Here is a 15,664-nt window from a genome sequence, read left to right on the forward strand (position 1 = left end):
ATTAAACCCAAAACAAAACAAACATAAACGTAACTTTTTAGAAATGATTTACATCAACGGAGATAAACACAGCATCAATTACAGTACAGACACATGTAAACTCAGTCGCAGCTACGCCAATATCATTAATCAAATTCAATACCAATAACATAAATATAACACGCAAAACATATAATACAACGTATAAAACAATCATTACATTCCACACAAAACAATTCTACATAGTCTAAATCTCCAACAATTTATCTCTCCTTTACTTAATAATCCCGTCTATAATAATCCTGAAAGGCTAATTAAACCCGACAAACTATTACCGTTTTTTTCCGTTGACGGTCCTTTTCACCTCAAAACAGCTGACTCCTCATAGAAAATTGAATTGCTATTACTACTTCCTTCTCAACTCCTTCAAAAATCAAACATATATAAACAAACAAAAAACACACACATCAATATATCACTAACACTCAACACGATACACAACTGTGACACATCTGTACAGAAAACACTTTGAGGGAGTAAAACTACTTTGATTAAACCTAAAATTCCTTTATTGTGTACATCATTGCATAAATTCAGTTTTACATCTTATATGTATTTGTACAATTTAAACAATGTTTATAAATCCCAGGCACTGATGATGATCTCAATAAAGATCGAAACGTTGACACGATAAAGAAAATGTTTTCTAAACTTACATCACACCAGATCGCATCTTACGATATCTAAATACTTACTAATAACGTTAAAAGTAAATTGAAAAATGGGCCCGTGTGTAACTGCTGGATTTTCAAATTGGGCTGCGTTAATCAATATTTAACGGGGAAAACAGAATCACGCGAGAAGATTGATTAACCAATGTGACTACCAAGGTCACACACATGCAAATTGAAGAAAAACATAGTCTGGGGAAAAACTCATTAAACAGACGCTCTTACCTTTAGAAAAGCAGTAGTTGAAAGTTTGGAAACTACAAGAAAGAGGAGGTGAGGCGTTAACGCGCAAGGATTGATACGTTGTTAGTTACGCTCATACAAAAAAATTTTAATTAATTCTAGAGATAGTTTAACTCATGTTAACGAATGTTTAAAAGCTAATTTTTTTTCATTTAAATTAACATATTTAACAAAATAAAGGAATTCGTAAAACAGCCGAGATTAATCTGTGCTCAACTGTAAGAATACGACTCGTTAATCACGGCGGAATAAAACAACCTGACGGTTTCGGCTGGAAGGAAATCTTCGTTCGTATTCCAGGAGCAATAGACCCTGTTTGACTTCGAAATTTCCATTTTATCCCTTGCAAGGTATTGAACTTTGTACGCCTACTAAGGCAAGACCCGTAAAATCTGGCACGGCACTCGTACGTCGATACTTGGCTAAGATCTATTGGTCAGATTTCCAAACCAAATATATTTTTCACACAGTTCATCCTAAACGATTCACATTACATCGTTGCTGCTATCAATGAACTCGGTTATAAATGTGTAAAAACTCAACAAGTGAATATTGTGAAATGCCGAAACGCACCTAGCAGTCTGATGGTCATGAAAGAGCAAATTATATTTTCCCTTTAATTCGTTGTGAGATTTCGTCTTCTCGGTCATGAATCTGTAAGATAGGTGTTTCCGACAAACCAACCACTTTGGGTGGCGAAATATCAGAACCTAAAAAGACCAAAACAGTGCGAATAGGCAGGCCAGAATGACCGACCGGAAACGCCCATACTTTAATCTTAGCTAGTTTTCCTTCTAAGAGGTCATTTAAGCAATATTTTTCTTAAAAATATTCATGACATATGGTGATTAATACATCAAAGGGAGAATAAGATAAGCATGTCTTGTTTATCATTAGTAAATAGTAATTGATATTCATAATTATATTGCTAAATAATTAATCCTAAACTAATAAATGAGGTATTTATTAACCAACCGCACCTAACACATGATCCTGAAATGTAAGGTTCATACTGCTAAGATCATACTGGCATAGTTCACTATCGTTATGTTACAAATTATATTTTATCTTTAAATCGTTGAGAGATTTCTTTTATTGAGTAATGAACTTACAGGTTGGATATTTCCATCGAATCGGAACTGTGAGAATCTGTTGACCAGAATGACCGGGAACGACCATACTTTAATATGGGGGACGGAGAATGAGAGAAAAGCATGTCTTGTTCGCATGAATTGTTCATGACCTCGTACAGTAATTGATAAGAAATTGGTATTCATAATTTATATTCAATATAATGATCAATGTTGTGGACACCTTTTCACATTGATAGATAATTTATTTGATTTCTAACGACCTTATTCCAGATGGTGGGGTCTTCAACAGATTCAACCAGTGAATTTGGTTAAATGCCAAAACACACCTAATTGACATGTGGCCCTAAAGACACTGTCATTCTTTGACAATCTCGATGTTACAATATATGTATTTAATTTGTAATGAGAATTCTTCTGCTGGGTAATGAACGTTTATTGGTTGTTTTCGAAGAATTCAGTTGAAACCTTAATAGACCAATAGTGAGAATAGGTAGATCAGAATGAATTGGAACGCCTAAACTTCAATCTGGGCTAGTTTTCCTTCTTAGGTTCATTTAAGCAATGTTTCCTTTAAAATAACCAATATATAAACCTGACATGATTATCACTTATAATATCAAAAGAGAAATAAGAGAAAAACATGTCTTGTTAAAACATAATTATGTTGTACACGGCCTCAAACAGTAATTGGTATTCACAATTTATACTCAATATGGTGCTCTCTGGTTATGATAACTTGTCATAATGATAGATAATTTATCGCTGATTTCGAAAGGCATTGCATTCCGAAGGGGTGTTAAATCTTCCTTTTATACAATGGAAGTTGAAAGAGGTCGTTTCACGCATAATGAGTACATGGTTTATGTCTAGTAGCAACTCTTCTAGCAATTGCTTGCTATTTTTTGATTTGATCCAATCAAAATACATTAAATTTTATCTGCTTTTTTGTATGTGTGTGTTAGGAAGAAAGCTTCTAGGTTACTTCTACTATTAATTCCTCACTTCTACGTAAAATATCAAGCAGTCATTTTTTTTCAATCAATATGTGCATATCTACCACAACCTTTTCGTATGGTATGAGAGTCTTTATCAGTCAAGCAAGAAATTGTGTCTTTTCTTGTTTTAAATATTCTTTGCTATAAAGGATAAATTCCAGAACTTGTGAACGTATGGTTAAGAGGCAAACAAGACGTTTTTCACTTTCATTCACGCCAATAAATAGATGCACACAGAGTAAAAATTCTCATTCACTATCCTAAGTTGACCTTAACCGGTTCAACCTTGTTCGTATACACTTAATTACTCACGCTAATAAATACATTCATTCACACATTCGGGTTGTCACTGCGATTTTCAATATTACGTTGTTTTTTTTAATTGACAGTCTGACAGAATAATTAAAGCTTGTCGAGTTATTGGCACTTAAATTTGACGAAATAATCCTTGGCTGGGCAAGTAAATTTTTATTGATAGGATTGTTGATTATTATTAATAATACCATCGAATGTTGATAAAAAGAACCTTAATTTACATGATTCCTGGTTATTTGGAAGTTTCTGAGGATATATTTTGTAGAGTGAAGTGTCGAGAAAATTAATACAAGTCACAATTTATGTTATACTACTTATATTTTATACAGTGTCGAAAATTTCAGGAGGCGTTTCTACTCACCATATGCAACAAAAATTTCTTATAAACCCCTGTCCAAATTTCAACGGTAAAGAAGTAACTTCAGGTTTTGGGTTTTTTTATTTTTCGACTTAGGCCCATTAAATTGCTTATCACTGACTAGAAAAATCTGGTTTGTGCCACCTGAAAGAACCTTAAATATACTGTAAGAAAATTTATTTACATTGCAAACTTGATGGAAAAGTTCTGCATGAAAAATTCAGAAAGAACAAAAATGTTGAAATTTGGAATTTTTTGAAAATGTTGGATTGGTAACTGTTAATAACTACAAACAATGTTGACCAACTTTCGAACTGCCCTTTTGCGAACCTTTTCGTATGGTATGAGAGTTTTTATAAGTCAAGCAAGAAATTGTGTCTTTTCTTGAAATGTTTTATATATTCTTTGCTATAAAAGGCTAAATTCCAGAATCTAAAGAAAAACAATAACTTTGCTAAGCCAATCGAATGTCTTATTGAATACCGATCATATCAGCAAAAATCATGGAGGTGATACTGTACTTTTATTTAAATTACAACAATTATGCATGGTGTTGTTAGTTTGTAAATAACACGTCAAAAGAAAAAAACATTGATACCCAGAGCGACTTCTTCTTCATAAATCGATTGTTTGTTTTGTTATTGATTTTTGTTATCATCTTTCCACCCCGGCGTTTCAAGAGGGGAATCTTCACTCATACGTTTGAACGAATCGCACATGCTTAATTTCGCTTCAAGTTGGCGTTTTGAGATCAGAGACGAGAGACTTTTATTCTTTAAAACAACAACCACCGGGTCAAGTAGACGGTGAAAGAAACACGTTGAGGAGTGGGCTCAGGAACCGTCAGATAAAACATCTGATGGATCAGAACCGGAGAGTGAAGTTGAGAATCAATACTTTGCCACCACGTTCCAGAAGCCCATTTTAAAACCGTGGCAGGCTCGTCCTGGTTGAATTTTTAATGGAATCCTTCTGGAAGGCTGGAGAACAATGGGCTGCACCCTCGACCACGCGTGACCAGGGAGTATAAAAATGGGGGGAAACCAGTTCAGTAATTAAAGCTATAAATTAATCTATTAGGTTTCGTGGTCCGATTGACCAAATAAATTCTTTTCAATTAAATCTTTAATCTTTAATTAAGGTTTTGGTTGAGATAAAAAAGTCAGTGTCACGAGCTATTTTTGGCCTTGAAAAATGGCAAAAAGGAGGGAAAATTGGGCAAAAAGGTGGGGCTGAGATGGGAAGTCGGTGTCCGAGTGGATCGAGGTCACGATAGCTCAGGTGGTAGAGCAGCGGCGTATCTAGCCGAAGGTCGTGGGTTCGAATCCCTCTCGTGCCATTAACTTTTTTTCATCTCAACTAAAAACCTTAATTAATTGTAATGTATTAATTGGTCAAGCGGACCACGAAATTAGTGAATTTAATGAATTAAAATGAAGTACACTTCACTAAAGCTCTCCGTCGCCATTTCAATTGTCGTCGAGAATCCAAACCGATTACACGACGTTTGAAAAATGGCAAAAGGAGGGAAAACTCATAAGGTGGGGTTGAGATGGGGAGTTGATGTCCGAGTGGATCGAGGTCACGATAGCTCAGGTGGTAGAGCAGCGGCGTATCTAGCCGAAGGTCGTGGGTTCGAATCCCTCTCGTGCCATTAACTTTTTTTCATCTCAACTAAAAACCTTAATTAATTGTAAACTATAAATTAATGTTTGTCTGATAAAATTCCCTCCTTTTTCTGATATCTCTATTCCAATATTCTTTAGATTAAATTAGTGCTAGCCAATGGTTTTATACACGGTCGATACTTTTTTTCTGACTAGCATGAAATGAGGTTTTTCTAAAATAACTCCTTGTTATCTTCGTTGAACAATTGTATTCAAATATAAAGCAAATTTCTGAGAGATTTTTGTAGAGGTCTGCAGCAAGACAAACCTGCAGTTTAGGCTATCCTCGCTGGTTCAGTGGTGGCTAACATACCGTGGCTAGTCGAAAGTAGTCTGGCAGGTCAAAAGAGGAGAATTAAAAAAAAAATATATATATATATTTTTACCCTATACATATTAGTACACAGTAGAAAGGTTATCACAATGTTTTTTCACACTGCCACAAAGCTAACACTAAAGCCATCGTTGCACCCCCCCACCAATGCTGGCTCTCAGGGTGATGGATCGAGGTTACCGATGTATAAGGCGACTTAACGAGTTCTCGGTGTGGAAAATGGTCATGAGAGGATACTTAGATGGATCGAGATCATTGTGTATAACTTTCGGAAATCGGACCGGATCAGGTCATTGACGACAGGTAAGAAATAAAAAGGGGATCCCGGGTGTCGCGGTTGTATTCCCAACTTTCCTGGCTATTCCCCTCCTTCCGTGCACAGTATTTCCTAGGTTGGTTTCTTTTCCAGTCCATCCATACTCGTCGTCCTCCTTACATCATCCAATCCCTCCAATTCAACTCCTCACATCACACTCGTAAGACCCGCTCATCCCCAATCGACTTTATCCTTCCGCAACATACAACCCATACCTTCGAAAGATCCTTTCTGATCCGAGGCCCTAAACTCTGGAACTCCGTTCCCCTTTCTATTCGTCATGCTGCCTCCTTTTCCTCCTTTAAATCCCACCCCTATAATCACCTCCTTTCCCTCCAAGCGAGACCTCACGTTAACATTTGTTATTTTTGTTTAATATACTTGTAATTTTCTCTTCTGGCCTGCCTTACTGGTATACATTGTGCCAAGATTTCTATCTTTTTTTCTTTTAACTTCATAGAAGGAACTTCCTTTATTTATTTCATGTAAATTATTCTTAGGGGACACCAGTCGAAAGTTATTTTTCTTCTTCTTTTCTTCTTACCCAAGATTCCAGTTCTTTTTTTAATATGACAACAGTTTATGCCGCAAAATGGATTTGAGCCTATGAGTTGTTTCGAGCCTTCTGATTTAGCAAGTATAACTGCTGCCTAGTTGCTTGTAATTCCCGCATGGATCCTCTTTAGCGTTGCGTATTTGAATATCGCTGTTTTTCGGGGAATTTAGGTAGTTCCAGACATTTTTTGAAGTAACCTTAGCTGCCATGCTTTTAAAGTTTATATACAAATTTATTTAAAAAAATCAGGTCAAGTAAGAAAAAAAAATTAATTTATCAAGATAGATAGTTTTTATTTTATACAATATTGAAATTTTGTTTTCGTTATATCCAACTTTGTGAGATTTTTTCTTAAGACTAGCTGGGCGATGTCCTGTAGCATGGTCGTTCCCGATCATTGTGTTCTGCATATTCTCACTGTTTTCGTCTGTCAGGAGAATTTTTTTCCATCTGTGGGGGTTTCTGGAAAACGACCAACGTACAGGTTCATCACCCAACAGAAGAGATCCCACAAATAATTTTAAAAAAATCATCCAGAATTATGTGTTAACATTAATAACCATAGCCACATTCACTGGTGAAATCTGTTTAAAGTCCTACCCCCGCTTCGGAATTCAATACCGTTAGAAATCAGCGATAAATTATATGCAGATATGACGGATCTACCCACAACAGAGATCACTATATTGGATGTTAATTATGAATACTATTTACCGTTAGAGGTCATGTAAAACAAATGCTAACAAGACATGCTTTTCTCAATTCTTCCTTTGATATCTTTATAATTTGAAATAATAATATTGTAATGCAAATAATCATGTATTGAGTAATTTTTAGGAAAACATTGCTAAATACAAAGTGCAACTATCTCAATTTAGAGGTTCCGGTCATTCTGGTCAGCCAGTTCTTATTGCTCAGGTTTTCGGAAATGACCATAAGTTCATCACCCAGCAGAAGAAATCTCAGGATGAATTAAAGATTGTGACATTATCTCTCTCTATCTTTTCTCTCTCCTCTCTCTTTCTCCCCCTCTCTTAATCTTGATTAGCGTAATTCTTCGCTGTAACTTCTGGATGCATAATGTACAAATAGAGTTAAGATAGAAAACACCTCTCACTCTGTTTGATGTATATTAATTGTGTAAACATCTTCAACGATATATTTCAAAAATACAAAGAAACGTTTATTGGCTGGTAATGTGATATTTGTGGAAAGTAATTTAAAACGATCATAAAACAAAAGTTTAAATATAATTTTCATTATCCAAAACATGATAAAATTTTATGGTGATTGTTATACGAAGGGTACAATCACATTCAAAGTGAAAATATACTGTTTTCATATAAGCATTTGAAGCAGCGTAGATAATGAGTTCAGACATGCTCATTTGATAATTATTCTCTTTGTACGTAGACAGTTAGGATGATTACCAATTAAAATAATAATTGGAAAAGGTCATTAACAACTGGCACAAAAGAGGTAGGTCGAGTTCTGCAACTGACAGGGACAGGGACAGGAACGATTGACAATCGAATAAAATATACTTTAATGTGGGTTTTTACATGGGCAAAAATTTCACACAAATCCAATAGCATCACATTTTATACCATGAAGATGACCCGAATAAAGGTCGAAACGTCGCAAAAAAAATGAAAAAGGTGTTTTTCTAAACTACCTCATTCTTGACTGCTCTCATGACACCAACAAATTATAGACTTTAATGTTGGATTCAAAACACGGCGACCAATGATTTACCCGATTAAAAAATAGCGGGGTGGAAGACGTGAACAAAATCAAAACAAATCAGCGCGGGTCTCGTTGTAGACGTACGTGACAGATGTGGGATAATTATTTCAACTATGTTAACACCCCGAGCGTGACACGCTGTCGTATTGTAATTCGTCATGACTAAACGCCAGCACTTTTTCACTTAAAAGTGGATAATTAGCCAGGCTACTGGATCTGATTTCCTTTCACCAAGTCGAAACTTGAAAAAATTTATTTTATTTCGGCGTTAAATTGTTAACTTGTGTTAAGTTTATATTTAACGTCGTCGAATTTTAACGGAGTGTGTCGGTGTTATATTTATCAGTTTTGACGGATATCGAGGTTGTTGTCCAGTCGGTCATTGTGAAGTTTAAGTATTATTAAACTTGTTTTTCCGTCAAAGTTATGTCGCTATTGTATCTTATTTTGCTCCTGCCTCTATTTCCGGTTTTTTTTTCGCAATCTGGTTTGTTTGGTGGCTTATTCTTGTCAACGTTTTGATTTAGGGGTTTTTCAATTGTGTATGCTGCCTTTAGTGCAGTTTGTATGCCTTATTTGTCAAAAAGATGAGTTAGCATGTTCTCTTTTCCTCTGTCTGTTTTAATGCTATTTTTGTGTCGAGTTGAAGGAAAATTGCTAAAAGTCGAGATGATTCTGACAAGCTTCGTTAACAAAAACGGGATAAAACAACCCGAGCTTTCAGCTGGAAGGAAATCCACATTTCAAAACCAAGAACCTTTGAAATTTGAATTTTCAATTTTATCCCTCACGAAGTATTAAACTTTTTACTGAAACCGAGACAAGATCCCGAGAATCTAACGCAGAGGTCTATCGTCGATACTTGGCTGAGATCTATTTGACATATTTCTTAATTAATCAAATTTTTCAAACAAGCAGTTGGTCCGAAACAAAACACAGTAGATATGATGTTCGTTGATCGGCCTGCAGATAATCTAACTATGTCTAATGACCTCTACGAAGTTTTGAACCCTACACAGTAGCTCAGTCAAAGGACATAGTTTTGAATGTGGTGAAATGCCAAAACGCACCTGAATGACACACGGTCTTAAAAGATCAGAACGATCATGTTACAATACGATCACAATCAATGTTACAATTTTTAATTCGTTGTGAAATTTCTTCTGCTGGGTGATGAACTTGGTGGTTCTCGAAAGCCAAAACATTAAGAATAGGATAACCAGAATGATCGGAAATGTCCAAATTCTAATATGGGCTAGTTATACTTCATATTTAGGGGAGGGGATTCCTTAAAATTATTCAATACATGAACTATATGATGAATATGTAATATATGATGATTATATCAAATTGTATATCAAAGAGAGAATTGAGAAAAGCATGACTTGTTTACATATGTTTTACATAACCTCCAACGGTAATTGGTATAATTAATATCGAATACAGTGATCTCTGTTGTGGATCGATTGCCATATTGGCATATAATTTATCGCTGGTTCCTAACGACGTGTATTCCGAAGCGGGGATAGGGTTTTCAACAGATTTCACCAGTGAATGTGGTGAAATAATAAAATTCTGTCTTGATGTAAAAACTAATTTACATTTATAACTATCAAAAAGTGATATTGTTCTCTTGGTTGTTATCAGGGGTGTTGTCAAAGAAAGATATTTTTAATTTTAATTATTGGGCCTAGCTTTCGGAACTTTATTGTACCTTTTTCAGGTCTCTACAAAAGGATATGTTAATTATTGTGTACATATAATTTTGGCCAATTTATCATCAATTATATACACAAGACATACGTTTTTGTACTTACGATTTTAGGTCAGAAGTTTATAAATTTAAATTCTTTTATTTTCATGTTACACTGAAAATCATTTAACTTTCTTCTTCACCTTTTGAACTGTGAAATGATTAGACTAATTTATACAAATATAACATACAGTAAACCTCATATTAGTTTTATTTTTTATTTTATTTTTTTACGAGGGTTCGCAACAGCAGATTATATTAACTCTCGTGGTGCCGGTGTTTTTGAAGAAAAACCAAATGTAAGTATGTCGGGCTGCTGGATTCGAACCCGGGACCTTTACCTTACAGAGATGAGCGCCGTGTCAAAGCCTAAACCGTTGCGGCCGACGCCCTCTCTCACTAGTCATTGTTGTTTTATTTTTATTTATACGCTTTTTACTCTCTGTGATATTTGTATAAATTAGTCTAGTCTTTTCGCAGTTGAAAAGGTAAAGAAGAAAGTGAAAAGGTTTTCAGTGTTAACATGAAAATAAAAGAATTTAAGTTTATATACTTCTGACCAATAATCAGTAAGTACAAAAGTATGTGTCTTGTTCTTATATATAATTGATGTTAAATTGGCCAAAATTATATTTATATAATAATTAATATATAGTTTTGTAGAGCCCTGAAGAAAGTGCAATAAAGTTCCGAAAGCTGGGCGAAGATTTAAATTTTTTATTTATTTTTTTATTTTTTTACGAGGGTTCGCAACAGCAGAGGTCATATCAACCCTCAGGGTGCCGGTGTTTTTGAAAAAAAAAGCCCATTTGTAAATATGTCAGGGTTCGAATGCAGGGCCGCTGGATTCGAACCCGGGACCTTTACCTTACAGTGATGAGCGCCGTGTCAACGACTAAACCGTTGCGGCCACCGACGCCCGTTTGAAGATTTAAAATTTAAAAAATCTTTCTTTGACCCTATAACAATCAAGAGAACATTATCTCGATAAGTTGGTCGATAAATCTACAAAAATTAATATTATAAATAAATAATGTAAAAACTATCCTGTGACCAGAAAAAGAACGCATGTATGTAAATGAACACATACACACTCACCACACACGTTCACATATTGAATAAGCAGAGTGGAGTAAAATAGATTTGTAATTGAAGTCAAAGTACGAGAGATGAGAAATAAACAAAATACAAGTTAAATATTAATTGATTTATCCAACAAACAACTCTTACCGGAAATAAAACGCAAACTAGATCTTTTTATCCTATGCAAACTATTCCTTGAAATCCAAAAAGAACCTCGCCTACGGTTAGGTTTTCCCAAAAGAGCCTGGCAGTGTTCAAAATTCAAAAATGTCCTCGTCGAAAGTAGATACACCGATGGCCGGTGGTGAAACACGGAGAACGGATAGACCGAGGTCAGCCTGCTCAACCGGTCGAAAAACGGGGGCAAACATACACTATGATTTCGATATTTTGGAATTCCAGAGGTGTTTTGCATTAATGGCATTTTCCAGAAGGACGTCCAAGGATGTATGTTCGATTCAGTCAATGAAAGGCGGCTACAACCGAAACAACCTCACTACGTACATTCTGAAACTGAATGAACCCGACAACTTCATATTTTCATGCTCTATGCAATATAAAACCTCTATTAGATGGTACAAACAGTTTAACATATGGTTAAAACTAGTTTCATCTATTTCTAAACAAGCTCAAAGGTAAATATTTGGAATATTGGCGTATTGATAGCCCAAACAAATCTTTGTTTGAAATTCCTGCTATGAGCAAAACAGCTTCTCTATGGGTCGATATAAGTAAACCGCTTTGTTAAAATACAGATAAATAATATAAAAATACAAATAAAGATGGCAGTCATTTTTAATTACATGCTCATTACCGATTTTGTACTATTCTTATTAAATAATTTTTATTAAAATTGTCATCATTGAGGAAGCCAACTTCAAATTTGAATGATGGAATAATTCATGTTTATTATTGGATTTACACTATATTAAACGGTTTTAATGAAAAAATAATAAAATTCATATTTTGTATTATCATCTGCAATACAAGTTGTTGATTCTTGTTGATTGTCAGCTAACTCATTGAGTTATTATGATACGAGAGAATGGAAACAACGCCTCTGTGTTTATTTTGAATGGTGATTTATCAGGCGGACGCCGTTTTGATCTGCTTGTTGAATAAAAAAAGACAGATTTTAGGTATGTGCAAATATTTTGACATGATTTGTCTTCCCTGATTGACTGGAATTCTCCAAACCGACCTTGAACACGTTGCAACAGAAAGGAGGCTGGATAGAGAAAAAGGGAAAGATGAGGGCTGAGAAAACAGGGTAGAGATGATGCTAGGCCGGGGGCGGATTCGGGGTGAAAACCACCCTCGCATGCGCGGAGCCATTGATCCGCCGAGGGCCGCGTCAGCTTCCAACAAGCGGCTCAGTCTCGCCCGCGACCCCAAAGCTTCCTCATGTTCGCTCTGGCGTGGTTCTAGGACCCGGCAATTGTGGCTCATGCCAGGGATCGTCTTTTCAAAATTTCAATAGTTTCAGGACCGAGAGACGTCGAAGCCGTTTACTGGAGGAGGAGAGGTCACGTGATGAGCGAAGCCGATGTTGATGATGTTGCTTTCTTGACAGGTTGGCCACTACCAAAATGTTCAACTAATTCTTACAGTTTATTACTCCGTAGTCGTACAAAACGAATGACGTACGTTTAATGTTGAACGGCATCTTTCTAGTCTAGATCCGTAGAAATTTAGATTTGGTTGTTTAGTGATTGGACAAAATGTGGATGCTGTAAAGAATAGAATGGCACAAGGAATATACAAAATATTTAACAAAAAAAACCTCTGCTTTAATTTTTTCTATGTTAACTCCATTTTGGCTTACAGTCCAAAAAGCAATATGGTTCAAGAAATTTTTAGATTGTATGTTTGGGAAATGGCCAAAATGACTTAGGCTCAATCTGTTTAATTCTTTCTCGAATGAAAGGAAGGTCAAGGAATAAAGTATATTACTGAACTTTGCCGTTTATTTGCCGCCACTTTCTGGATCTTAATTTCTGACTATCGATAACGTATTAAACATTTACAAACACTATTCGAACGCACGAAAGCAAACGTATGTCTCGGGAGAATTGTATTGAACTGCCGTAGATTCGATAGAAATAATCCTAATAATGACGTTTCGATTTTTAAAAGGGGCCATCATCAATGCTGGACGCACATTTTCGCCTAATGGAACATCAATTAGGCACTCTCGCCTCAAAGGTCAGATAGAATCGATTCTCGATTCTGTCCGAGGTATATTTCTGATTTTTTGTTTTCAATTTTATATATTCCATTTTAGAGTTGAAGAATCGTAAGACGAGATGGCCAAAAAATTGAAAATACTTCTAGCCTAATTCCAAAAACAAAATTTGTAGAATAAATATTGTCTCCCTTGATATTTTTTAAAGGTGTTTTAAAGATATTTTCTGTTGTACAACGTTTTGTATTTTTAAAAATTGTTTTCGTTTAGTATCCCTTATAATAAAGATTAATAATAAAATAATTTTTAAAATGCATTCAGTAATTTAAGAAAAATAATAATGAACATTCGGAAATCGTGAGATGCGTTCTGGTGTGATGTAGGTTTCAGAAAAACATTTTCTTTATCGTGGCAACGTTTCGATCTTTATTGAGATCATCTTCAGGGCCTGGGATTTACAAACATTTTTTAAATTTAACAAATACATGTAGGATGTGGAAAAAAGTGAATTTATACAATGCAAAAACTATGTTTTTAGTGTCTTGGATTAAAATTTTATGTTAACATGGTTTTATAATTTACCATAAAATACAAATATAAACACACACATTAAATAACTAATTATTACAACATTTAGTAAAGAAGGGTAGTAGTATTTATTAAGTTATTGTCTAAAAAATAAATGGACTATTTATTGTTTTCCATATAATAAAGTATATGATAAGTTATTCTTTTCTTTTAATATGTATTAATCTCTATTTTTTTTCTCTCTCTTTCTATCTATTAATCTCTCTCTATTTCTCTCTCTCACTCTCTCCCTTTCTACTATTAATCTCTCTCCGTATTTATCTCTCTATCTCTTTATCTCTCTCTTTCTCTTTCTCTCTCCTCCTCCTTATTCTCTCTCTTTTCTCTCTCACTCACTCTTTCTTTCATTTGCGAAATTTTTTTTATGAAACTATATTTATTCGTTCTTGTTCATTTGTTTTTATCTGCTTCTCTCTCTCTCACTCTCTCTCTTACTCACTTCTCTCTCTCACTCACTCTTTTTTTCATTTGCGAAATTTTTTGAATAAAACTATATTTATGTGTTCATTTGTTTTCATCTGCTTCTCTCTCTCTCTCTCGCTTTTTCCTTATCACATTCTCTCTCTCTCTTTCTCTTCCCCCTCACTCTCTCTCTTTCTTTCTTTTATTTGCGAAATTTTTTGAATGAAACTATATTTATTCGTTCAATTTGCGAAATTTTTTTTATGAAACTATATTTATTCGTTCTTGTTCATTTGTTTTTATCTGCTTCTCTCTCTCTCTCTCTCTCTCTTACTCACTTCTCTCTCTCACTCACTCTTTTTTTCATTTGCGAAATTTTTTGAATGAAACTATATTTATGTGTTCATTTGTTTTCATCTGCTTCTCTCTCTATCTCTCGCTTTTTCCTTATCACATTCTCTCTCTCCCTCTCCCTCTCTTTCTCTTCCCCCTCACTCTCTCTCTTTCTTTCTTTCATTTGCGAAATTTTTTTTGAATGAAACTATATTTATTCGTTCATTTGTTTTCATTGCTTCTCTCTCATTCTCTCTCTCTTAATTTTTTTATATTTTCATTTACATTTCAAAATGTTTAAAAACGAACGATTAAATTAATATTTATTGTTTTGATCTGTACGTATACTTTAAAATTTAAATTCATGTGCTTCTTATGTAACATAATAACGTAGAGACTTAATTATAGATTTTGATTTTTTTGTAATAATCAAGTAATTTAAGTCTGTGTCTTTTTGTGTTCAGGAAATTTTCTTTGTAGTACAGATTGCTGTACTTGTTAATAAAAATAATACTTCAAATTTAAATTTTTGACCTTTTATAGAAGAATCTTTTGAAATAATCGGACCAAATTATTTAACACCAACACGGAAATGAAAAAAAAAAGATTTTTTTAAAACAAATCATTTAAATAAAAAAAGGATTACGAATTCCAAAGGTACACATTTCAATTATCATGGGCGTCAACTTTCAATTCCACGAGATCAGGTTTATACGTGACCGATATTACCCAATAACCGACTTCCAAAGGAACCCTAGACGATTCTCACTAATGAAACCCATGGGATCTCTCTCTACGCAAGCCGTGCGACAAGCACTTGGCAGATTGCTAATCGATAATACATAATCAAAAATGATTGAAGATCCGCCGGAGGCCGATTCAATCCCACCTGGTTCCAAGAGTGACAAATTAAAAATCCAACCAAACATTCGAGTTCTGACTCGAAATAAAAATAATCTCTTAAGTTAGCGTGTTTGGCCAGCGGT

At 34.6% G+C, this 15,664-nt stretch overlaps 1 protein-coding gene across 6 annotated transcripts in view; it reads left to right on the forward strand.

Annotated features, from left to right (window-relative positions):
- The window catches only part of LOC106666065 (endoplasmic reticulum aminopeptidase 1-like), a 66,056-nt gene that overhangs the window by 21,630 nt on the left and 28,762 nt on the right, over positions 1-15,664 (forward strand). For 2 of the 6 annotated variants that reach the window (XM_024229638.1, XM_024229639.1), the window contains exon 1: positions 12,554-12,743. The exons of 3 other annotated variants lie outside the window; for them this stretch is intronic. In XM_024229638.1, the coding sequence (XP_024085406.1) occupies positions 12,704-12,743 (40 nt within the window). In that variant the 5' untranslated portion in view covers positions 12,554-12,703. One more of the 6 variants, XM_024229641.1, reaches the window with a different exon arrangement.

Source organism: Cimex lectularius, unplaced genomic scaffold (genome assembly GCF_000648675.2).
Source record: "Cimex lectularius strain Harlan isolate CLEC.00 unplaced genomic scaffold, Clec_2.1 scaffold5, whole genome shotgun sequence".
Classification (NCBI taxonomy): domain Eukaryota; kingdom Metazoa; phylum Arthropoda; class Insecta; order Hemiptera; family Cimicidae; genus Cimex; species Cimex lectularius.